General features: G+C 41.0%; 1 protein-coding gene across 5 annotated transcripts in view; it reads left to right on the top strand.

The window, feature by feature from the left end:
- The window catches only part of CLTCL1 (clathrin heavy chain like 1), a 59289-nt gene extending 40317 nt beyond the window's left edge, over nucleotides 1-18972 (top strand). For 2 of the 5 annotated variants that reach the window (XM_024105692.3, XM_024105691.3), the window contains exons 20-33: nucleotides 470-653; nucleotides 1243-1435; nucleotides 1946-2103; nucleotides 2272-2436; nucleotides 3052-3159; nucleotides 3562-3729; nucleotides 3819-3968; nucleotides 4518-4649; nucleotides 5094-5204; nucleotides 6032-6202; nucleotides 7988-8209; nucleotides 9785-9805; nucleotides 12028-12103; nucleotides 13724-15175. In XM_024105692.3, coding sequence (XP_023961460.1) covers nucleotides 470-653; nucleotides 1243-1435; nucleotides 1946-2103; nucleotides 2272-2436; nucleotides 3052-3159; nucleotides 3562-3729; nucleotides 3819-3968; nucleotides 4518-4649; nucleotides 5094-5204; nucleotides 6032-6202; nucleotides 7988-8209; nucleotides 9785-9805; nucleotides 12028-12103; nucleotides 13724-13839 — 1975 coding nt within the window. In that variant the 3' untranslated portion in view covers nucleotides 13840-15175. Of the gene's footprint in view, nucleotides 1-469; nucleotides 654-1242; nucleotides 1436-1945; nucleotides 2104-2271; nucleotides 2437-3051; nucleotides 3160-3561; nucleotides 3730-3818; nucleotides 3969-4517; nucleotides 4650-5093; nucleotides 5205-6031; nucleotides 6203-7987; nucleotides 8210-9784; nucleotides 9806-12027; nucleotides 12104-13723; nucleotides 15176-18534 lie in introns of those variants that run through there. The other 3 variants (XM_008168780.4, XM_065568371.1, XM_065568372.1) reach the window with 2 other exon arrangements.
- The last annotated feature ends 5966 nt before the right edge of the window (nucleotides 18973-24938 follow it).

Here is a 24938-nt window from a genome sequence, read left to right as displayed (position 1 = left end):
GCACTCTATACAGTCTTTAAATGGATATCCTCTTTTTTGGCTACGCAAAATTTGATCTAGCAGCATTCGGTGATGTGTACTAGAGAAGGTGAGCAGCCACTGAAGTGATTAAATGGTGGTATTCAAGGATTTTAATTTAACTTTAACTTTTGAATACAACGGAAGTAGTGCAGCCAGTGTACTAATACAAAGGAATGCGGACTCCTTTTATTAGAAAGGGAATTGATAGTGTAACAAGTAACTAAATCTTGTACTTCTCTCCATTTTGGCTATAAAAATGGGCTAGTCAGTTTGCTATTTCAGGAGACTGTCTAAAGCCATCGAATCTACTAGACTTCTATAAAACTCATTTTAAAACCTTAATTTTGGACTTCACTGCCTGATGGTGGCATTTTTAGGTCAAATAGTGGGTAGCACCTAATACCTCCTTTTTTATAGACCATTTTTGTCCTGCTTATCCCATTTACAGGAACCTGCAGAATCTTCTGATCCTGACTGCCATTAAAGCTGACCGCACTCGTGTAATGGAGTATATCAATCGTCTGGATAACTATGATGCCCCAGATATTGCCAACATAGCCATCAGTAATGAGCTATATGAAGAAGCCTTTGCTATCTTCAGGAAATTTGATGTTAATACTTCTGCAATACAGGTGAGATGCAGTCATGGCTACCAGCTCATGTTTCCTAAGGGTGTACAGTTCATAGGAACAGGTAGAAAAAACAGGTAAATAACTCAAGGGTGGCCGGTTGACTTTTTTTCTAGAAAAGTCATACTGTACATGTAGATAAAACTAGTCAGCCTACCACCAATACAATGTTATAAATATTCTGTGGAAAAAGCTTCTTTTCAAGCACTTGAAAGTTGGGAATGGGGCAGAAGGGAAGACAAATCCTGAATCTGAATGTAGGTAACATAATTGTTCAGCATCCAAATGAAGTAATTCAGACACCAATCTCTTGGGAGTTTACATGAGTTAAATTAACACCCGTCAATGTTGCCTTTTTGCCCCAAGGAGATTGTTCCTCTTAGTAAGAGGAAGACATTCCCACCCTGAAACACAACCATTTATAGATGAGTTTGAAAGGGCTGCTTTAAATCCAGAATATGTGGTTGCATGCTTTCATATCACTATGGGGTACTTTTGCTGCTCTTCCTCTGGTATGGGGAAGAGCTCTAGGCATTTGAAAATTAAAGGACTAGAATGTCACACTTGAAAAATGTTACCTTTAATATCATAGGTGCTGATAGAGCACATTGGCAACCTGGACCGTGCCTATGAATTTGCAGAGAGATGTAATGAACCAGCTGTATGGAGCCAACTGGCTAGAGCACAGCTCCAGAAGGACTTGGTGAAGGAAGCCATTGATTCCTATATCAAGGCTGATGATCCCTCTGCTTACATGGAAGTTGTTCAAGCAGCTAGTAGAAACAGTAAGCGAAGTCCTCATCCGTTCTGTAGTTAAGCATGTCTTGTTAATGAGAACACAAGAAGACTGAGCCAGATTAACAAAGGAGTTCAAAGTGAATATATATAACAATACTGATTAGTGTCTGCAATGACTAATATATGAAGTCTTCAGTTCCAGTGTTTCAGCATGGGATCCATTTTAAAGTGCTTTCACTGACTTAAATTCTCAAATCTCTACATAAAATTAGAACTATAAATACTAACAGCACACAACTCATTCTTGAGTAATCATGATCCAGAAGAGATGTATGGATGTTAAGAGTTGATCACTCAAGGAATGGTACCTAGCGCATTTTGTTTGGATGTGGGGTCAGCTAGTCCCAGCTGGGCAGTATGGCTCTTCAGTGTGTCAGTTTCTGTAGAGCAGCTCATTAACTGACTGTTCTCTTGAACATAGTTTAGACAATGGGAAATAATTCAGAATGAAAGGAGTGGAATAGGAAACTTTTTTGTTTTTCTTCTGTTTATTTAAGGTAACTGGGAGGATCTGGTTAAATTCTTGCAAATGGCCAGAAAAAAGGCCAGAGAGTCCTATGTAGAGACGGAACTTATCTTTGCTTTGGCAAAAACCAACCGCCTCTCAGAGCTGGAAGAGTTTGTGAGTGGCCCTAACAATGCCCACATTCAGCAGGTATGTCTTTTATGTTCCTAATAAAATAGGAAGGCCTTTACAAATAGCCTTGTCAGGTCAGAAATTTCCTGACACTCTCAAAGAAAACAGGACAAGCTTTCAAAGTTTGCTCATTATCCTTTCCTGCCCCCATCAGTCCAACTCAGTTTATCCTGGTTTTCTCTCTAGGTTGGAGATCGCTGCTATGAGGAGGGAATGTATGATGCAGCAAAGCTGCTCTACAACAATGTATCTAACTTTGCCCGCCTGGCATCTACCTTGGTGCATCTTGGAGAGTACCAGGCAGCAGTAGACAGTGGCCGCAAAGCCAACAGCACCAGGACCTGGAAGGAGGTAGTTCATCTTGCCTCATCTTTAACACTGTCAACCCAGTCTGAAGAATCCCTTTTCGTATGTGGTGCTGCTTATAGAAAATATGTGCTCCTTCTCCCAGGTGTCAGATTCATATTAGCTTGAAATGGTCTCTTATTCCTAAACAAATCTGGACTACTAGTCTTCAGAGCACTTGCTGGTCATGTAATGCTGGCTTGCCATGCTTCCAGCTACTAGATCATATCAAGATACACAAACATGCTTCCTTAATAGTATTCTTCCATATGAGCAATTTCTTAGTTGCTATGTTATGCAGCCATGAATAGGAGATGAGGTTTCACAAGAGTAATATATACAAGATATGGTCCACACTTTGGAAGTCAGAGCCTCAATGGCCGTTTTAGAACCTTTGTCTTAGGAGTAAGACTTATCTCATTTAATGGAGCATGAGGATACTGCTTCCAGTCTATACTTCCAAGCGCCTTGATTATTTGTCCTACATCTGGTAGTGTCTTCGATCTAATGTATAGAAGGAACTTTTTTAGCCTTGCAGTTATCCAATTCATTTTGGGTAACGTGTGGTGTACTAGTCTGGGTGTCTAACATCAGTTTGACTAAAATGTTCTTTTGTTACAGGTGTGCTTTGCCTGTGTGGATGGAAAGGAGTTCCGCCTTGCACAGATATGCGGCTTGCACATAGTAATCCATGCAGATGAACTTGAAGAGCTGATTAGCTATTATCAGGTTAGATTGTTTTAATGATCTAAGGGAGTAATTGGCTGCTCCCTGTTTGCAGGATTTGTTAATAGTGATCCTTAAAATCTGAGATGGCAGCAACTACACTACCCTTCAGTGCCATGGTAACAGTTGGCGTTCCTGGAACTTTAACACATCCCTTTGAGGATTTTTTTTTTAAACCACTAGTGAAACAAGCTCATTTTAAACAAGGAGCTGTGTTTAAACTGGAGACCCATCTTCACCGTGCAATGGAGTAAGTAAAAGGGCCAGTACTTCTCAGAAACCTCAACCTTGAAACCCCTGTCTCAGACTTGAAACTTCAAATCACTGTTTTTCCCTACTATGCTGCAAAGGGAACTTTGAACATCATCCCTTTTCAATCAGTAACCGTGGCAATCTTCATCTTAGGATCGTGGCTACTTTGAAGAACTGATTGCCCTCTTGGAAGCTGCTTTGGGCCTGGAGCGTGCTCACATGGGAATGTTCACAGAACTGGCTATCTTGTACTCCAAATTCAAACCTCAGAAGATGAGGGAACATCTGGAGCTCTTCTGGTCCAGAGTCAACATTCCAAAGGTAGGTATCTTGCTGCATTAAACTGTTACACAGCTAGGCAAGTGTTGAGCAACATGCAACTCCTAATATTATCCTTTTCCTATCCCTAGGTGCTCAGAGCTGCAGAACAAGCTCACCTCTGGGGAGAACTGGTCTTCCTTTATGACAAGTATGAAGAGTATGACAATGCAATAATTACAATGATGAACCATCCCACTGATGCCTGGAAAGAAGGGCAGTTCAAAGACATAATTGCTAAGGTAAATAGCTGTGATCTAATTACTGGACCCAGGTAGCTTTTTGTGGAAAATTTTTACTACAAAGCAAAAATTGAAGTGATAGAGCTTTAATCTTACAGCTACAAGGTTCAAGTACCTGTTCAACAAACTCCTGAAATAATAAACAGGAAGCTGCTGAACTCTCTTCTTCTGGGCTTCCTGAGCCAAACTCTCTTCTCTCTCCTTCCCTCCCCCCACCCCCACCCCCACCGCCCTCTTAACTCAAGGCTGTAGCTGTGCTAGTAAAATGTTTTGTACAGTCAGGTTGGGATCTGAATCTTGTATAGATTCCTGGAATCAGGCAGAGCAGGAAGCTGACAAGTGCTAGCCATCTAAGTGAGAAATTTAATTTCAAATTGCAGCTGTGTACATGGCCAGCACTCAGATATCTGACATTTAGACTTTTGCAGAGTTGACACTTTTTTATTTTTATTTTTTTAATCTGGTATTCTACTTCACTTTCCCTGCAACATAGTTAAACTTTCAGATGCAGAGGCAGCCTTTGATCTAATCAGTGTTTCCTTTATCCAGGTGGCCAATGTGGAGCTGTATTACAAAGCCCTGCAGTTCTATTTGGACTACAAACCTCTGTTGATCAATGATCTTCTGCTGGTATTATCTCCACGGCTGGATCATACCAGGACAGTCAGCTTTTTCTCAAAGGTGAGCTATAGTCATTATAAATGGATCAGGTATAGACACTAAACTCTGTTCCTAAGGATTTTTTAGTGCATTCTTGTCCTTGCCCTCTGAGATGAAGCCTTTGGGGTCTAGAAGATCTCTGCCTCTTGCAGTAGCAAGCATGCTGCTAGTGCTCATCAAATCACTTGGAATAGGGCTGTTCCACAGTCCCAGCATATGGTGATGGGAAATAGGTCCAAATACTTCTGTAAACTTAAATCCTGACTGTCTAGCTCTTTCATGCCAGCAATTAAAGGATAAATTTTTCCTAAATATCTGAGCTGCTGGCAGCTATAATAAACTTTCTTGGGCTGGCTTAAAAATAAGTCTCTAGTGCTAAACTGGAGAGCCTGCTTCTCTAGAGTATTTAATTTCCTTCAAAGCAGTACTCTTAATCTAACGTCCTTACTGCTGTTTTGCTTCCAGGTTAATCAGCTGCCTCTAGTTAAGCCTTACCTGCGTTCAGTCCAGAACCACAACAACAAAGGAGTCAATGAGGCTCTAAACAATCTCCTGACAGAGGAGGAGGATTATCAGGTGAGTCTCCCATACAGTTGAGTTACAGCAGGCCTACAGCATCTGAGTAGAGCAGACACACTTGCATTTGCACACCAGTGTGCAAATGCACTCTCCCTTCACTTCACATGCCTGCTATTTGTTAATCAGCCATGCTTCATGCATTGTAAGAATTATTCACTTGGTCTCAAATTGACTGAAAAGTATTGGGTGGAATGTAAAGGTAGGGTGGGGTGGGGATAAGTCTACCTCTTCTGGAGGAATAGCAGCTATGACCAAAGATTTCAAAGGTCAGGATAAAGTAGTGATAGGTAGAAATACCCTAAAGCACCCCGCACATAAATAGCAGATTCCTTCTAAAGTTATTTCTCTAGCCTGTATTAGAATACAGAGTCATTATATCTTGGCACGCTATATGTGCCGCTGTATGGGGATCTCTTTAAAAATAAAATGCCTTGTATGTAAGAGGTTGCAGGCTTCTGTTTTAAGTGGACTAGGAAGGCAAACAGACCAGTTACTTCAAGTTTGCATAACTTGTCCACTGCTAATGAGACACTTAGCACTTATATCAATGTTTCTGTACTTCAGCAATCCCTCTATAGGCAAAGTCAGCATCATGGCTTTAAGTGTGGGGGACTGGCTTCTTTGGAGCAAACACCTCTCTTCTGAATTTTCTAATCAGAGCAGCTAGAAAGCAGCCAAGTCCATACTGCAGTAACCTAGAACTGGCAGCCTCCAAAACCAAAATTAATTCATGCTAGCCATACTTCTCTAGAGCCTTGTTTTTCCAGTGGCGTTTAGAAACTTACTTGCTGTTCTGATAGCTAACAGAATTTTTCTCTAAATAGGGCTTGAGAGCATCTATTGATGCATATGATAACTTTGATAACATCACACTAGCTCAGCGCTTGGAGAAACATGAATTGATTGAATTTAGGCGTATTGCAGCCTACTTGTACAAAGGTAATAATCGTTGGAAACAGAGTGTGGAGCTCTGCAAGAAGGATCGTCTCTACAAGGTCAGTTAACATTGAACTTTTCCTTTTTTTTAATGGTATGGAAGAGGCAATTCTAAGACCTCTCCAAAACAAGCTGCAGTGAGCTTTCTGCGCTGTCATGCAGTGTGGATTGCACCTGCTTTCACAAAACCTGCTACAAATTTAGGATTAGAACTAATCTAAGACAATGACATTAAAAGTAAATTCCTTTTCACATGTATCTTCTCTCCTCCCTTCCCTCCCCCCCAATAGGTTGTCTTATAACAAACTAGTGCTAATTAGGATGCTCACTTGGCAGGAGTAGGTCTCACTTTCTGTGGTTTAAAAAAAAAAAAAAAGATTGAAGGTGCATTGTATCATACTTAAGATGTGGAGCCCTGATGCAGCCGAATCAATGTGCCATTACTGAGGCTCTAGCCTCCATTAAAACTTAAGTGCAAAACAGTATGTGATGTGGCTAGCTATATACTCAGTGGAGATACAACACAAGCACTATATATAATATATCTTAAGCAAAAAACACTAGTTTGTCTCATACACAAGTCTGAACACAGCTTTGTCTTCTGATACTTGAACCAAAGGTGGAACTAATGGTTACGCCTCTGCCAACTTCTTTGGGGCAAAACCTTCTAGAAGGAGGCACTTGAAGACCCTGTAAACCTATCAACTCTAATGATAGACTAGCCTAAGGCACGTCTGGTTTTGTGTTGAAGACTCACTGATATTAGTGATTTTGCATATTGGAGTCATCCCTATTTTAAAACGTCAGTACAGGGGCTGCAGTGAGATGCTAGAAGCTGAGGCTTACTGCTTTTTTTAAAACCTTTACTCACACCCAAACACAATCTGTTTTGGACAGACTTCATTTGTAGTTCTTGGAGGAAGTCTCTTAATCTCATCTGACTGGCTTCCTTTAATGCCAGCAACTGGTATTTTATTGTTATAAATCCCATTAATTGAAAGGTCAAGTTGACAAACCAAATCTGATTTTAAAATGGATACTGATAGACAATAACTCTTTAGCTAATCTATAAGCGAATTCTATGATCCTATTCTAGGTAGAATAGAGTATCTCCATGACACTCTAATGCTTTTGTATAGTCATGGAATACGTGCAGAAGCTGTGCTGTCATTCTTGGCTTCTCCTGTAAATGCTTTAGTTCAGTGGTTCTCAACCAGGGATGCATGTAACCCTGGGAGTATGCAGATATTTTTTGCCTCTTTTTTGCAACAGGCTACATAAAAAGCACTAGACAAGTCAGTACAAACTAAAACTTCATACAGAAAATGACTTGTTTATGCTGCTCTATATACTATACCCCAAAAAATAAGTTCAATATATATTCCAATCATTTTTATGATAAAAATGAAAGTGAGCAATTTTTCAGTAATAGTGTGCTGTGACACTTGTGTATTTGTGGGTGGGTGTGTTTGGTTGTTTTGTAAGCAAGTACTTAAGTGAAGTCTTGCATACCCTCATGTTTCACAAAATAGCCTCCTGAAAGGAGTACAGTAGTCTGGAAAAGTTGAGCCACTGCTTTAGTTTAACTGACATAAGTTGATGATAGATAATTACTGCCGGCGTTATGACCACTAGTGCATGGAACCAGTGGCCTCAATTTAAAAATACCCACTTGGAAACCAATTACATTCAGCTTGGCAGCATTTGGTGTTCTCCTGCCTTAGGATCAGCCAGACTACCTCACTTGGGGGAAACCTGTCTGCAGAATTCACTAAGGGGGGAAAAATAAATAGTTTGAAGGGGCCAGGTGGTAACTCTTAAAGTATATGGCATTTCACTTGTAGGATGCCATGCAGTATGCTGCGGAGTCCAAAGATGCAGAACTGGCAGAGAAACTGCTCCAGTGGTTCCTGGAGGAAGGCAAACAGGAGTGTTTTGCAGCATCTCTCTTTGCATGCTATGACTTGCTGCACCCAGATGTGGTCCTTGAGCTGGCTTGGAGGCATAACATCATGGACTTTGCAATGCCTTATTTCATCCAGGTGATGAGGGAGTACCTTACCAAAGTGAGTATTGCTTCTGTTGAAAGACTCGCTACTTTGTACTAGATTCTTGCACATGTTTAGCATTGTCCAAACTGAGCTAGGTAAGACCGTGCTCATGGATTGTTGAGATACTGAACCTCTGTTCCAGAAATACCAGTTTGAGGTGAAGGTACATAAACTTCAGCACACCTCAGTGAACATGCTACATAGTACATAACAATGAACCAATCACAATTAAACCTGATGCTTAGAGGCTATAACTGTTAATTGATGAAAAGAAAAGACTGAACTGTTTCTCTAGCTGGTATCTGTTCTTCTGGGAACTGGTGAATCTAGACTCCAAGCAAAAGGCTAATACTGTGCATGCTGCTTTCTTAAATACAAGGGTGGTCTATTTCTCTATGGTACTCTAACCATTTGACTCCTTAGGTAACTGTCATGCTTTTTGCCTTCCAGTTTAGACATAAAAACTACTTTTTTTTCTCTAAAACTTGGGCCCACGAGCTTTCAAGATGTGATGTCTCTTACCATTCCTCTGCCTTTTACCAATTTAATTTTAGGAGGCCACAGTCATCTTGCCTGAGACATAACTAGCTCTCTTCATGGGAATAGTGGGCGGTAGTACTTTGTGAAGCAGCTAGCCTTCTGAAGCCCTCCCACATCAGCAGCTATGGGAATACATATGCATAGACTCCATAGTTGTAGACCTATGGGACTACAGAACCTTTGTCAGGCTAATATATACACAGTGGATTCCTATTTTAAGTGTTTCATTGCTAATCTTTTAAGCTTTCTGCGTTTTGCTGAAATTGTAGCATCCGTATTTACTGAGACATTCAGTAGTTCAGGTCATGTTTGTGTGACCAATGTCAGGAGGGGGAAGGAGCTACTGTTAAAGCCTGAAGTTGCATTCGTGTCATCTCCTGAGGGTAAGATCCTCAGCTGATGTAACTCATAGTTGCACCACTTCAATAGAGCTATGCTGACTTACACAAGCTGTGGGGGGATCTTGCCCATAGTCGTTTTAACCATCTGTCTGCGAATCTGGAGCTGCTAAATCCCACAGCATCAAACAAAACTGACTTATCACAAATGTAAAGCTAGAAGAAAAGTGCTACTTTCCTGTAGATGCAGAGGAGATGCATGCCTCCAGATCAGTCACAACAAGGTGGAAGTCACTTTTCTACCTCCTTAACATGGGTAACGATTTACTTTACAGTGCACAAATATGCAAATACTGTCCACGCATAGAAATTCATGATTTAAGTACATGGCAAATACTATGTACTGGTGGAGGAGTTGCATTTATCATGTAAATGGCATGTCTTAAACCATAGCAGGTTATATATGGTAAATCTGTATATGCTGTTTAATTACCAAGTAATCTGCCAAAATAATTGGGTGTCTGCAAGTCTAAGTAAGCTGTAATGTACATGATTAGACATAACTTGTGCACTGTAAAATAGTGACCAAATGATTTTCTTAGCACTAAATACTCTTGCCTTTATTGTCCCAATGTTTAGATATGGTTTTTTGCTTCAGATTTGTTTTTTGAATAGTCACTTGATAAGTATTCCCTTCTGAACTTTCTTGCAGGTTGATGGGCTGTTTAATAAGGTGACAGTCTCTGATTTTAAACTTTGTGTTCATTTGTGTCCCTTAATATATATCTCCTAGGATTCTGTTACTAGAACCTAGCTGTAGCTTCCGCCAGAAGAGCAGCATAATCTAGCTTTTTGTCTAACTCTGTTTCCTATTAACTTCTAATGCTGTAGAAAGACAGCTTCTTACACGCAACTTGAGAATCCAGCCAGACTTAGCTCACTTTCAGCTGGGGAAAACTATTCACTGAAGAACACGGTTAACAAGCATTTGGGCTAATGATTCAAAAAAGAAATAACTGCATTTTTTGCCTTGAGTCCATCATCCTTAACTCCTGTCTGATGTACTACTTATTCTTTTTTTTTTTTGTAGCAGATAGCCCATTATCAGAACCTTGCAGCATGGTAAACCACAAGGTCGCAGGATCAGTTGTGAAGAGGGAGGAAATCTCTAGATAACTGATATTCCCAAGTGTTCTGTCTTACCCACAGTCTACCTGTAAACAAGTCTAGCAGCTTACGTACAAAGTAGTATGACATCTTTGGAGAAGTGATGGCCCCTGACTTGGCAAGATAAAGCTTCCCAGCAGACACTCTTGTCTGCATGCTCAGAAACTGCTTTGGACTGATCTTGTATGTAGAATCTTCAGAATTTCAGCACAATACAGTAGCTTCAAATAAATCTAAGTCTAAGCCACTTGCATATAAAAGAGTGGGGCAGTGGATTTCTCAAATAAAAAATGAGGCTTAGATACTAACTTTAAACTGCTGGCTGGATTTACAGGTGACAATTATCTACTAAATACTATAATTTTTTTTCCTAAAGTGAAATATGCATGATGAGTCTGATGTGCAGTGAAACTAATTTAGTCTGTGGAATTTGAAAATGGGCTTCCTTTACTTAAATTTGATATGTTCTGTACTTCCTGTCATGTGGGCTGAACACTGTTGCTGCTTCCCTCTAGAGGGAGTAGTATCCCCTATTTTTGGATAGATGTTAGTTACGCTATGGACTTTACTAAAGTTGTAAGCCTCTATCTTATTTAACAAAGGTCCTTTTTCAGTCCAGAGAGTTGGAAACTTTGAAGGTGTGATACTTCAGTAGGTATCAAATTTGGGGGGGGCATGGGTGCTAACTGACCAGGCCATTTAATTCATAGCTAGGAATTTTAGTGCTAGCAGTTGTATTGTGGTGATAAGTAGTGGCTGTCTAAGGGTGCGTCTACACTACCCACCAGATCGGCGGGTAGTGATCGATCTATCAGGGACCGATTTATCACATCTAGTGTAGACGTGATAAATCGATCCCTGATCGCTCTGCCATCGACTCCTCCTATACTCCACTGCAGCAAGAGGCGGAAGTGGAGTCGACGGGGGAGCAGTGGCAGTCTTTCCCTCCCTCCCCTCCCCCCCCCCCCCCCCCCATGTCCCCAAGTGTAGACCAGGCCTAAGATATCAGACTAAACTAGGTGTGTATAGAGCAAAAATAAATAATTTGAGCTATACCCTTAGCTTCAGCCAATTCCCCCTATAGGACCTCCTCAAATTGTCTTCCCGTTGAAGTCCCAAGAGCTTGCATTACTATCTAGTAGAAAATAAACTCTTACTACCTCTAAATTAAAGTGAAAATATTTTAAAGCAATATACCTATAGTACTGGCTCTGTAGCCTATTACTAAAAGCTGACCTTATCTGGTGTGCCAGTACGAGTGAACAGAGCTTACTATTTGCTGTTTTAGATCTATTCACTTTACATTGATTATTAGTCAAACCATGTTTCATGCTGTCTGGTATGTATGGTTTCCAGAGTCAAACATACTGTAGGCATGTGTTTTCAGAATTTCTTATTGAAGATGTGGTTAGGTAGTAGCTGTCTGCCAAACAGTTCTTCATGCAGACTTGACCCTGAAGCTCTGAAATGGAAATTGGCAGCTTGTGTTGCAGGACATGATGTTTCCAATGGATGGAGAGCAAGTGCAAGTATTACACTTGTATTTCAGGTAGTGGATCTCTTTGTATCCAGCTAAGCAAAAATTGATGCTTATTTCAGAATTAGTCTCCCCTCTCCTTTTGGGTTTTGGACAACTTGGAACACACAAGTATGTTCTATGGCTTCAAAATCAGACTTGCAAGGGCAACACTTAAATACTTGAAGCATTTGGTATGAGACATACCATCAAGAGGACATGACTCTTAGGCAAGGCCTTCATACACTTCTCCTGTTCACTTTATAACATAGGTGGATAAACTTGATGCTTCTGAAAGCCTAAGGAAAGAAGAGGAACAAGTAGCTGAACCCACTCCAATAGTATTTGGTAGGTGAAAGACTTGGTGTATTTTTTTTATTTATTTCTAGCAAGATAAGATTATCAGTTAGGGCTCACCATGTTGGGCTTTAAATAGGCCACAGGAAAGTGACTGACTATAGTATGGATATCCTCCACCTCTAGTCAGTGGAGCAGTTTGTCTTCTCCCAGCTAGTGATCACTACTTGGGGCTCTTATCCCGGATAAGTATAACTGGTTATACTTATTAATATGCTTGAAAGTTTTGTGCAACACTTTAAAATTTAACATTTGAATGAGTAGCAGTCTCTAGCTGAAACAATCCAACTTGGCTTATTCCTCCTTTACCGTACCACTCGCTTAGACAAATCCTAAATCCCAAGTCTTTCAGTGGTGGGGGAAGGGAGAAGGAGCTTTTGGGTTACCAGAGTCTCTTCTGGATTTCCAGAAGAAACCCATTCCTCCTTGTACTTCCTGTCTGATACCTTGCTACCTTTCAAAGATTGGAAGTCTGCCTTTCCACTTAACAAATCAATCAGTGAGTGGATTCTTATTTTTATTTTTTTTTTAATGACCTGTCCTAGAAAGACCTTGTGTTGAGCAGGTAAATGGAAGGTCTCTTTCACAATGGACTCTGCAGAAGGCTGCTTCATAGATTTTGTGACCAGGCAGATGCTGCTCACTAGCACATCTTGTAGCAGCTCTGAGGCAGAGAAATACATGACTCTGTGGTCCACTCTCCAATGGAAAGGTTATCCCTGAGTTGATTGTCTGCATGAGGCATGTGTGCTATTGGTGTTCATAAGATGCATTTGCAATCTGTAGATTTATTACATGTACACAAGCTGCTGAAAATTCAATAGCTTGAATTGCTTTGGTCAAAATGTTGACCATGCATGAATCCTAACCATATCAATTGTTTCAAGGAATCAATATTAATCTGTTTTATTGGGAGGCTATGTAGCTGTCTCAAGCTCAATGAATACTACTTTTTTTTTTTTTTTTTTCACCCACACTTTCTATCTCACCTTGTCCTGTCAGAGGTGGGCAGATGGTGGATTTTTCATTACATTGGCAATTTCAAAAACCCAAAACTCTTTTCAGGTCTAACACTTTGACCCAAAAGAAGATGCTTTAAAAATGCTCAAAATCAGAATAAACATTTTAATTTTATTTTAAAAAGCAAATTTTGAAACTTTTGGTTTTTCCATTTTTAAACATTTCCTTCTGAAATGTTGAAACAAAACACTTTTGGGTTTTTTTGGAATTCTTGTAGGCTTTTTCTAAATGAACAAATGGACATATTCATGAAATGTTTTGGTGTCATTAAGGTTTTTTGGGGGGGGGTTGGGCTTGAGTTTTTAGTCAAAACTTCACCCAGCTCTCAATACTGTGAATTGCTCTTAAATCTGTCCGGCAGCAAAAGCTAGATAGCCTGTTTTGTTCACATCATTGTATCCTCTCTCCTCCGTGAAGGAGGTGGACTGAAAGGTGTAGTTTAGGTTCTCCCATCGTTTATATTAAAATACAAACATGCTTGTTAACCAGCTAGATAAACTGCCAGCATTTAGAATGGCTAACACCACCTCATCACTTTATTTCAGGCATTTGCAAAGCTTTGTTTAAACAAATTCCTTCTTCCCTTTCCAGGCCAGCAGCTAATGTTAACAGCAGGCCCCAGTGCAGTACCTCCCCAGGCCAACTTCCAGTATGGATACACAGCTCCAGGATTCACCCAGCCGCCTGTTTATGGTTTCAATATGTAACTAGCTTTGACAGATCTACAGTCTGTTTTTTGTTTTGTTTTTTTGTTTTTTCCTCCCTTCCTGTCCCGCTAACTTCTTGGAGAAGTTTACAATGGTCCTAAAGGCACAGATGACCCCTCGGTTGGTTGAATACTTGCTGTCCCACTCAGTGAGGAGATTTCCAGAGGATACCTGTTACCATTATTTATTGCTATTGTCCGGTTACATTTCAACCTCAAAGGCAGCTTTTGTTAATTATGTTGCAAGACTCTTGACTGAAGTTGAGGCACTATTTATCTAAAACTCAGAATATAGCAATAACTGCTTGAGGCCAGGGGGAAGAGGGAGTGCATATTCCTTGCTGCAAACCCATTGCCGGCAGTGGTTGTGCTGGGGAATCACCTGGCACCAAGTCGTTAAAGCTTTAAAGTACTGTAGCTGAAGCTACTAAGTAGGTAGCATGGATGTTCAGAATTGAGTTCAGCATCTTCTTACTGGTGGACTGTTAGAAGTTTGCTTAAATCTGACTACCCCCATTTTATTTGCAACATTGTATGCAAAAAGGAGAATGGGCTTTCAAATATTTCTTAAAGTACTCTGCAAATTGTTGGAGGAATATTGGGGAAATTTTTTGCAGAAAGTTATTTGGGAGGGTGGGGGGCAGATTGAGCCTGTTCTGTACTTATGGAGTAGGTTTGAGACTTATTCTCTTCCAGTAATTAAATCTGATCATACCAGAGAGCGAGCAAACTTCCCAGATGCTTTTTTTGTTTAACAAGAGGGGAGAGCATGTTACTCATTGACATTAAATGGTACAAAAGGAAATCTCAGCTATATGTATGCCAAGTTGAACGCAGCAGGAATGTGTGTGTGTGTGTGTGTGGGCTGCCAAAGTACTATGAGCATATGCTAAGGTAACAGTGATTCAGAGTGCAGTGTCAGGATCAGGGAGGGGATATATTGCTGAAATACTTGAGGTAGTGGAGAGGAATATAATCCTGGTTTTGCACCTTTATTAACTCTGATGCTGGAGTCAAGGTTTTCTGCTCCACCATGTTGGGCTGACTCGAATTCCTGACCCTGACTGGCAACTAGAGGCAGTGTCATCTGATCTGACAGGGTTCGGCAACTCTTGATTTTGCTGTGCTGTAGTAGTATAAATGGCGCATCCACCGCACACTCTTTTCTTTGAGAATGCCAACAGGGCTGTATTACTTTGTGCCACTCTTCAAATACATATATCATTAACGTTTTATGTACTGAAATTAGATAACAATGTATAATTTATGGTTATGAACTTTGTGCTAATCATGAATATTATAAAAGTCCAATTATAAATGTAAAACTGGTGTACACAGTGGTTGTAGTCTTGATATTTTTTGGTGGGGGAGTTGTATCTACCAACAGTGATGGTACCAAACTAGCAACCGTCAAAGCTAGACTAGGCATTTGATCACTGCCCTCCCCTCTACATTGCCTGCACTATAGTAGGTCCAGAGCACTTTGGACTAAGAATACTGTACCTTCCTACTGTAGATGTGCTGAGGGGTGAATGAGGAAAATACAAGTATCTGACAATTCTTCCACCCCTTGCAGAGTGTCTTGCAAGCCCCATGTGACACTAACTTTTATGTTATGAACACAGTGCCCTAAACTTCTTATTCCTCTGGTCTTTCTGCTATACAAATTTTAGATGCATTTGTTTGTCCATTCTCATCTTGGGAACAAACTTAGTCACAGGCTTCAAGAAGTGCCCAGCCTAGACTTGTGTCCTTTACTGTACTTCAGTTGTACTGTAAGAGGCAGCCTAGCTTAATACTGTGATGCAGTCTTTCATGGGTCTTTCCCATGTAAACTAAGCAGAACTAAGTGAAGGAGAAACTCAACTACTGGAAGCTACCAAAAGAACTAGCAGAACATCCTCTGCTACAAGTCATTCAGTGCATCTTGGAGCTCTGCCTCCCCATCACTTCTACACACTCTCTAGTATTCAAGAACAGAACACAATACACACCACTGCCTCCTTCAAACCAGGAGCATGTTGGAGTAGGAAGACCCTACACCTGCATGTGCAACTGCCAGCCATATGTGGGAAGGCTGAAGGCAGTTGGCTTTAAGCATTCAAACCATCAATAGCAGCACTTCTGCTAAAGGGCCATTTAAGATGGCTAATGGTATAGGCAAGCTCAAATTCACAACCTCACTGGTAAGAGTACTATAGGTCTTTCTTCCCCATGTCCCCTCCTCCCCACCCACTTAATCTATTCTAGCACTCTGCTGTTGTGCAACTGCTGCTCTAACTTGTATATCCCACCTACAGGAAAATGCCATAGGCTTTTTAAAAAAAAAAAAAAAAAAAAAAAAGCCTATTTCTTCAGTTGTTCATCGGGAACTCTACATAAATATTTCCTATATACTCCCATGAGACCTGTCCTCTAATGAACATGAAGAGGAAACTATTAGAACAGATGTTAACTTGGATACACTCTTCTAGAAGCATGTGTTACACTTCATACTACTGCAGATGGAGGCTCAGCTTCTCCTACACAACCAAAGGGTTTCCTATCAGGAGAACAATCTGTCAGTTATTGATCCTAAATGAAAGCTAATAATTCTTACATTCCTTTTTAGTTTAAGCTAGTGTCCTTTTAACAGATACGGAAGTATAGCAGTCTTGCTATCAGCTGTTACTAGACCAAATCTAGGGTCGTGAACAAACTTGATCTCACTTTTTAGTGAAAGCCATCACAAACACTGAATCCTAAAACTAAATTTTTTTAAAAGAAAATCAGATATCCCATAGAAGGAAATGCACTACTACGATATAAAGAGGTCTTCTGTAGCTGTCCCCTCAGACCTGTTCCATATGTGACTTGGCTAGCTCAGGAGAGCAATAATACTGACTTCATCAGGATTACTTGTGTGAAGAAAGGCTTTAGAGTGGGACCCCTGGTTCATATGGTATATTGATTGATTGACCATTGCTGCTTGTAGGATGTCATGGCTTGTGACCTTGCTTAAGCAGTGGGAGGAAGGAAAGAAGGCTTGAAAACAAACTATAGTTAGTTGCTATAATCATACTGTGCATTGGTTGGGACAGTTCCTGTTAATTTACTATTGGCATAAATATCAGATGAAATGTAGGTAACTAATGTAGTTCATGGGGGAAGGGAGATGCAAAGAAGAATTCTGCTTTTAAACAAGTGCCAAAAACCTGTAAGATTCTAAACTAGTAACACAAAGACTTAAAACTATAAAAATTTGTTTTTGGATACCTGCCAAGATCCAAATTAGGCTTTCTCCAGCAAGAGCTATGATACTTTAAGGAGCTGAAACAATTGCAGGGAATAAAGCTCCTAACATGCTGCTATGGTGAAAATTTGCAGAGCAAGCACCTAAACCAGAGAACCTCAATTGAAAGGGTCTGTAGATGGAAAGGAAAAGGGATTATTTGTAATCTCTTAAATGCAGTTCTGGCAAGTACTTGCTTTTAAATTACCAACAGGTGTTTAGGCATAGGAGGAGGGACCAAAATGTCCTGTTTCTAGTATGGCCCCAGAGATGCACTACTTTTCAGCATAAGACTGACAATCTATTGCTGCTGTTGGAAGGTAGTTGATATAGAATGGGTTACTCTTCAAATCCAGCCACTATAATTGTACTTTCAGTGTAAATGTGACAACCCTGCATGCTATAAGGTTACTGTTTCACTACCTGCTCCTCAAACTCCTCTGCAATAAAAATGCAGATTTCTAAATGGCAGGAAAAATCAGTCTGCAAAGGTAATAAAACAGATTAAACACAAGCCTTTACTAAGTGTCACACATACATTTTCCAATAGAATAGACGACGACGACCCCCCCCCCCCATAAGCCCTAAAGAGGCTACACTACAGAAAATCAAACTGATCACATGCTTTAGACTTAAAATCAAGCTTATTTGTGGGTAGGAAAGTGGAAACTAAGCCAGTCAGTCGTCTTGTTCCCAGCCTTGCCTAACTTGTATTGGGGAAGAGTGCTCCTACTGAGGAAGTAATGACTAGCTCCCATGTGTCTCTTACAACAATTGCACCAAAACTACTGTGATGTATAATGTTCCAGCAAAGGAGGGTGTGAAGTTCTCTGCTCTAACAGGATAACAATCCTTGTTGCCCAAGACTCTTCACCCACTTCATGTAACTAAAGCGGCACATCAGCAGTTACTGCTGTAGGGGAATATCCAGTCACATTAGAGTAATGAATAAGTCATGGGGGGGGGGGGGGGGGGCGGAAAGGCTGTTTCAGGATGGCTATGAGAAAATTATGCATAATAGAGGGTGCTCATACATGTCCGTCACCTTGTCCTTTCACCGTCGGAGAATGGGCGTCTTTCTTTGCAATTAGCCTTGGCTATACATCAGTCCACATGGGATCTTTGTTTCCCTCTCCACTTAACATGCTGTGGGAAAATATTAAACCCTCTCTACTCCCACTCAGCAGGGAAAACCTAGCCCAAGGTATTGGGGATCCTGCAAGCATTGCAACTTGGCTGTGACTCACCAGGCTAGATGGAAATAGATGGCTTAACTCTCAAGTCTGTAAGGGACCTGTGCTGGTGCAAAGATGTGTACTGTTCCTTGTGCTTTTGATAGAAATCCTGGCCTGTGTTGGGGTGGGCTAGCTGGGCATCTACTTGCATAGAAGCTACCATCACTATCCTTTGCTCCCTCCCATGAAGGTTGGTTGACTGACTGGTTCCAAGAAGGTCACAAACTGATGCTCTGTTAAGTCTGGAAGTCGAGAGAAGGTGGAAGGATGCCTCTTGCACAGAAACAAAGTTGCTCCTGACGGCTGGCTTTTCTAAGACCCAGCGCTCTGCTCTGGCATCAAACCCATGGGCTAAGCCAGAAAACTCAGGAAGACCATATTTCAACAGTAAGCTCCATTTTCTTGGCTATAAAGAAAAACTTGATTTCAGGAGCTGTTCTGCCTTACTTACTGCAGTCATGCAGAAGCCCTGCCGTAATGCCCTAAAGTGCTTCAGTCCCATTTCTAGTGGGGAATGCAGAATGTACATACTGAAGAGCTCCAGCCAGGCAAGATCTGGTTGATTTTGTGATATTGTTATGGCAGTGTTCCAAGTGCACATGGAATAAAATGGAAGTAATTACCCCCAGGTACCAGAGTTCATTTCAATCTGTTTAATATATTCTCTATAAAATGTCATCTTTAACCACTGCAGTTCTAACACACAAACAGCTGGTATTTAGCCCAATATGCAACTTTGTCTGTGCAAATAACCCTACCAAAGACAGCTTGCTGTCCTTTCTTAGCAAATTGGCAACAGGCATTTTGTAAGGTATGTCAAAAACAGCTTGACAAATTCTTGACCTATATTTGTATTGAAAGGGAAAAAATAGGAAAGAGTTGTTTACCATTTCTTATGTCCTCTGCTACTTATTTATATGGTGTAGACAATTTTAAATTGTCTGTCTCTCTTTATAAATGAGGGAGCTGAGTAAAGCCAGTTAGGAAAACTAAAATTACTACATAGCTAACCCTTATGTCTGACCATATCTGACTTACTGATTAAGAGTGTTAGGAACGCTAAAACCACATTCCTAAAACAGAGTGCTTCAGTGAGTCCAAGTTGCATTGAAAAGGCTATCTGACCCAAAATGACAAGTTAGAAAACAACTGGATCTTGGAGGTTTTAGACCTGCTTGCAGCAGGTCACATACAACTATCTGTTCTGAAGGTTACAGTGGAAACTGTTAGGCAATGGAATGCCAATCTCATTTATAGCATTTGCTACTATGTTGTAATCTCAATATTCTGCTATATATAGCTTGGCTCATCACTTTGCTCCCAGTCTAAACATGCTTGTGTGCTCGCCCTAAAACACACCCCAGGAGAATGCTTGCTTGAATCCCATTAGTTCCCACAGGGAGTGGAGTTTTAGGGCATTTTGAACCTGTAATAAAATGCTGTGCACTATATATGAGAGGTGCTGTGTGGGAATAATGGGAGTATTCTTTATAACACTGGAATATATCTTTTTAAATTGTGTAACATTGAGTGCTTTGTACTTGCTATTGTAAGCTGCAGGGGCATCATTCTAGCATAATGGTCATTCTACCTACTGTCTCTTTTTCTGTTGGACCTTACCCTGCAGCAACTTTCAGCCTTTAAGAAAACGGTGAAGTACAATGGACGAGAGCTAGTGGTCTTATTTGTAAGTGTCTGTCACAATGTGCTGTGTGCTCATGAGGCAGACACATGGATCCTGCCTCAATGAACGTACAAGCAAGATTTAAACTCTTCTAGACAGGAACATTCCTACCCTGAACTTTAGTGTTGGAGCCTGTTAAATATTTGAATGAAGCAGGCAGGAGTTGTGCTTTTTTGAAGCTAAGAATTAATAGTATTGCCGGGTGCAAACAGTCAAAAATCACGGGTCAGGCCCCAGAAAACTATGAGATTATCTTAAAAATCACGAGATTTTGAAAACAAATGCACTCTGGATTCTCTGTGGCTCCTGATTTTTGAGCCTTTTAGGGTTTGACTTTGTTTTTCCTCAAACTTTCCTCCACCAAGAGGCTTAGATGAGGCTCTTGCCTTTCATTTAATAAGATTCTTATTTATTTATTTGGGCAGAAGCTTTCATGGGCTAAAACTGATGAAGTGGGTTTTAGCCCATGAAAGCTTATGCCCAAATAAATGTTAGTCTCTAAGGTGCCCCAATGACCACTCCTTGTTTTTGCTGATGCAGACTAACACGGCTACCCCTCTGTCATCTAACTAAAAGATTCCTGCAGCGTCAAGAAAAATACCAAATAGCACAAGAGTCTTCATTAAAATTGGCAGAGTTGCCCCTGGGAGGAATTGGTGGTGGTGGTAAAAAGGTTGTTCATAGCAAGATGACCTAACTTGGGTGCTGAAGTCCGCACAAAGAAAAGGCATGTAACTGGTTTGTCAGCCCTGACAGCCTCTCTATGTGCTTCATTGTGTGTCCTGAATGTGAAAGCAGACTTCATGTTTGGGGAGGTGTGTGTGTGTGTGTGGTTGTGGAGCTGTACTATGGCTCTCCTTTCTGGACACACAATTAGCTCCGAAGGCTGATGGGAAGTCGCATGTGTATGACCTGATGAACTTGACAATACAATATGTCACATCAGCCATTTGTGTAGCACCCACCTAACTACCAGCATTCTAAGGGGCCATACGACATTCTGCAGATTCAGCCGTACAACAAAGCTCAAAGCCATAATATAAGAACATAGGACTCCTAAGGCTATGGCTACACTGACGCTTTACAGCGCTGCAACTTTCTCGCTCAGGGATGTGAAAAAACTAATCCCCTCGTGGAGGTGGAGTACCTGCAGCGCTGGGAGAGCTCTCTCCCCAGCTCTGGCACCGCGACCACACTCGCACTTCAAAACGCTGCCGAGGGAGCGCTCCCGCAGCAGCGCTTTGGAGTTCTGAGTGTAGCCACGGCCTAAGTGTACATGATGCTTTCATGGTATTCCCTATAATCCTGCCTAACATAGCTAGCTGTCAGCTCATCACAGAAGAGCTACTGCGTGACTTTGGCTTGGGGTCATTACTGAAGATGGATGTGATGAGGATCCTTCCCCAAAATACCTCGCAGAGATGGATTGAAAATGATATTTGTCTGGGATCCTGGGGAAAAGATGCCATGCATGTATAATGAATGAAGGGGACTGTCAGCTTACACGTAACAAGTTCAGGACTCTTTTTTTTAAACATCTTAGCTATTTTTTTTAAAAGTTCTGATAATTAAATTCAAAATGGGTGAAGAAACAGCCATTTAGTTTCACTTCTGTTTCTAGTCAGTTTCACTATCCATTCTCACACTAGCACATAGGTGAGGTGTTTTGGGTTGCAAACTCTGCATTGGGAATGTTTAAATCCAAACAAAAGTTTTAATTGGATTTTTTATAAACAGCCAAAACATGGAAACATTTCCTTTGCCCTAATGTCTGTAAAACCTTGCTTTTTTAACAAACTTGAATTTGGAGCCTAAAGTGGATATTTTAACTTTTTTTCCCCGAGGGAGGAAGAGGAAGGTGGAAAGGGCTAAATTTTGCAAAAAAGGCCACAAGTAGGAGCATGACTTTCTCCTGGCATATCCTTTCCCCAAATATGAAATGCAGACCAGTACAACAGTAAAATCTGATTTGAACTCCTACCTGTATGAGTGTGAGGCTACGTCTATGCTATGAACTAAGGGTGTGATTTGCCCAGCTCACAGACTCATACCTGCAGTAGCTCAAGGAGAGCTAGCACAAGTATAAATGGTGGTGTAACCTATTGGTGTAGTCGTGATAGCATTTTCAGTCACAGCGGTGGCACAGCTTAGCTGGACTGAGTACATATTTTCTCATTTCAGGAGTGTTTGTACTTAGCACAGCTAAGCCACGCTGCTGCTGCCCGCACGACTGCAGTTACACATGCATCCGAAGAAGTGAGGTTTTTACTCACGAAAGCTTATGCCCAAATAAATCTGTTAGTCTTTAAGGTGCCACCAGACTCTTTGTTGTTTTTGCAGTTACACAGTTATCTATACTTGCCTTAGAGCTCAGGAATCACACCCCTAGCTCATGATGTAGACATAGCCTTAGGAGCTTGTTCTTTAAACTGAACGGATCGGTTATCAGTCCAGTGCGAACAGATCAATGCTGCATCCTGTGTTTAGCTTTTGATCAGGGCTGGTGGAAGATAATCTCTTTGTGCCCAAGAGAATTAATGAAATTGAGGAGTTAGAAAAACTGTACCAAAATCTCAGTGAGATTACAGCTGGAATGAGATGGTCTGACCCATTTTAAAGTACTGAACACTTCACCTTTAAGAACAAAGACCTCTGAAGTATTGGGCAATTGCAAGGAATAGAGCAGAAGAAAGCTTCCTTAACTTAATTTGGCAATTTAAAGGCACTGTATCGGCTGCCCTGCCCTGCCCTGCCCCGCCCCGCCCCAAGGTATAAAGAAGCATTGATTTCTTTTGGCGTTGTTGGTACTTGGAATTCCTGAAAATCAGGTTTGCATGCATTCATGGCCTACCCTGCTCTTAAAGAGATGCTTAAACCAGTTGACCTAGAATTAGTTTTGTAAAATATAGTACCTTTTTCCAAAAGCCTTATACCACTAGAAATGTTCCCATTCCATTTTTAAATTCTAAGTTTTATCTATCAAACCTTCTCTTGTAGTGTTTCATTGATCCAGCTGAGAAATGTTTTGTGGACTCTTAATAAAGATTTAAAATCTCTTATCCTAAGGCAGTGTTTGTAACCTTTGTGGGAAAAGGGCAACCAGAAAGGACTAGCAGAGCCTCTGGCATGTACGTTACCCAAGTGGCAAGGTTCTGAAGCATTACAATGTATGATTGAAGAGAAATCCAAGATTCTGAATTGGGGGAGTATGTGGGAGGGTTGCCCATCTGAGAACTTGAGGGTTTTTAATCTTTTGGAATGCTGTTGTTTTTGCAAGAAATTCCCTTTCCTACCTCCCCCCTCTTCTGAGTCAAATGGACACATTTAGGGTAAGTTCAATCCTGGGTTCGTCAACTTCAACTTTTTTTTTTTTTTTTTTTTTAAAGCAACAACATAGATCATGCCATGGAGAATGCACTTACCATGCTCTGGTGGAGTGGTGATAACTTGTAATGTCCAATCTAGCACATGTCACAGTTGTCTTCTCCTGGATGGAGAGTCAGGCTTGCGTAAAGATGGTAAGACCTTTATTCTAGCTCTGTTGCTAGGGGGCCTGTGCCTTTGGATCAGAAGCTGAGTTCTACCCCCACTTGAAGGTTACAAGCCCCAGAGGGCCACAACATACCAGCTAGTGTGGGAAGGGAAATCCTTTCAGACTTAATGTTGCCTCACAATGGACTTTTGTTTGCAAATGCTGCTCAAACTGGGGCCCTGTGAGACACTGTAGAATAGTGTCCTCAGAATCCTACTGGTTCCAGGAAATATCTAAAGCTGACTGCATGCTCTGACTCAAAAGCCCTAACATGACATCTCTTCATCTTCAGTCTGCATGATCATGCGTAGCAGACTATAGACTTGATGTAAGGAACCTGTTGGAATACTGGTGAACCTTCACTGCTGGAGAAAGGAAATCTAGCTCACTGCCTCCTCATCACAGAATAAACTGGTGTATTTTTGTAGCAGGTTGGAGGAGCTTGTAATGGTAAATTTCTGGGTAGCATATCTTGACCAATTCTACTATTCAGGTAGTGCTTCACACTTTTCAGATTGCTATATAATTAAAGTAGCTGTGCTATAATGTGTGATAAGGTGATCGGCATGCTTTTGGTGCAATACTTCAACCACCTAAAGGTTTCTGGTAAAACCACACCATTGGACGTACTACGTTTCTAGCTGAAAACAATGTTCAGTGCCCGCAGGAGGTGCCAGCAGTAATATTAATAATCCCCGTTCACTCATTGCTTGGAGTCACTGCATCCTGTGTTTTGGGACCGTCTTTAGATTGTAAATTCTTCAGGGTTAGGATTGTCTTCATTGTGTGTCTAATGCAAAACCAGACACGTTGTCAGCTTATCAAACAACACGATCATTTTATTTTGTAAAGATTTTTATAGGGTAAGAGTAGGAGTGGAAAAATATCTTTCCATCTGAATGGCCCCAGACTTGAGGTGTTTTTTGGGTCTGTAGCCAATGCTTGTCAACCAGCCCTTGCAGTTTTCAGTTCCCACTCAGTCCTCGAGATCCGAGTTCTCCCTCTGATATCCTGCTGCCCTTTTGGTTCCCAGTAGCTTTATTAACCCCTGGAATTGAGGGGACAAAAAAAGAAGGGAACAGTTAAAGTTATTCTAGTACTCTGTCACAAATATGGTAATCGGGCATTTGTTTCCATGACAGCAGAGGCAAGAACCCGCCAGCAGTAATGGAAATGGACTCTGGTTTTGCCAGATAGTTTGCTTCCATATAAATTGTTGGACTGACAAAAATAAGAGACAAGACTTAAAATTCTACCTCTTAAAGTTAACTCTTCTTTTTATCTTTAATTTGGCCCATGTACTAGCCCAGGGTACTACTCTTGTAGGCTTCAGCTGGCAGCAGAAACTTGCATGTAAAAACCACCCATGGATTTTAAA

This window comes from Chrysemys picta, chromosome 15 (assembly GCF_011386835.1).
Source record: "Chrysemys picta bellii isolate R12L10 chromosome 15, ASM1138683v2, whole genome shotgun sequence".
NCBI lineage: Eukaryota > Metazoa > Chordata > Testudines > Emydidae > Chrysemys > Chrysemys picta.
The sequence above is the reverse complement of the archived record's forward strand: the minus strand, read 5'-3'. Positions and strand labels throughout refer to the sequence as shown.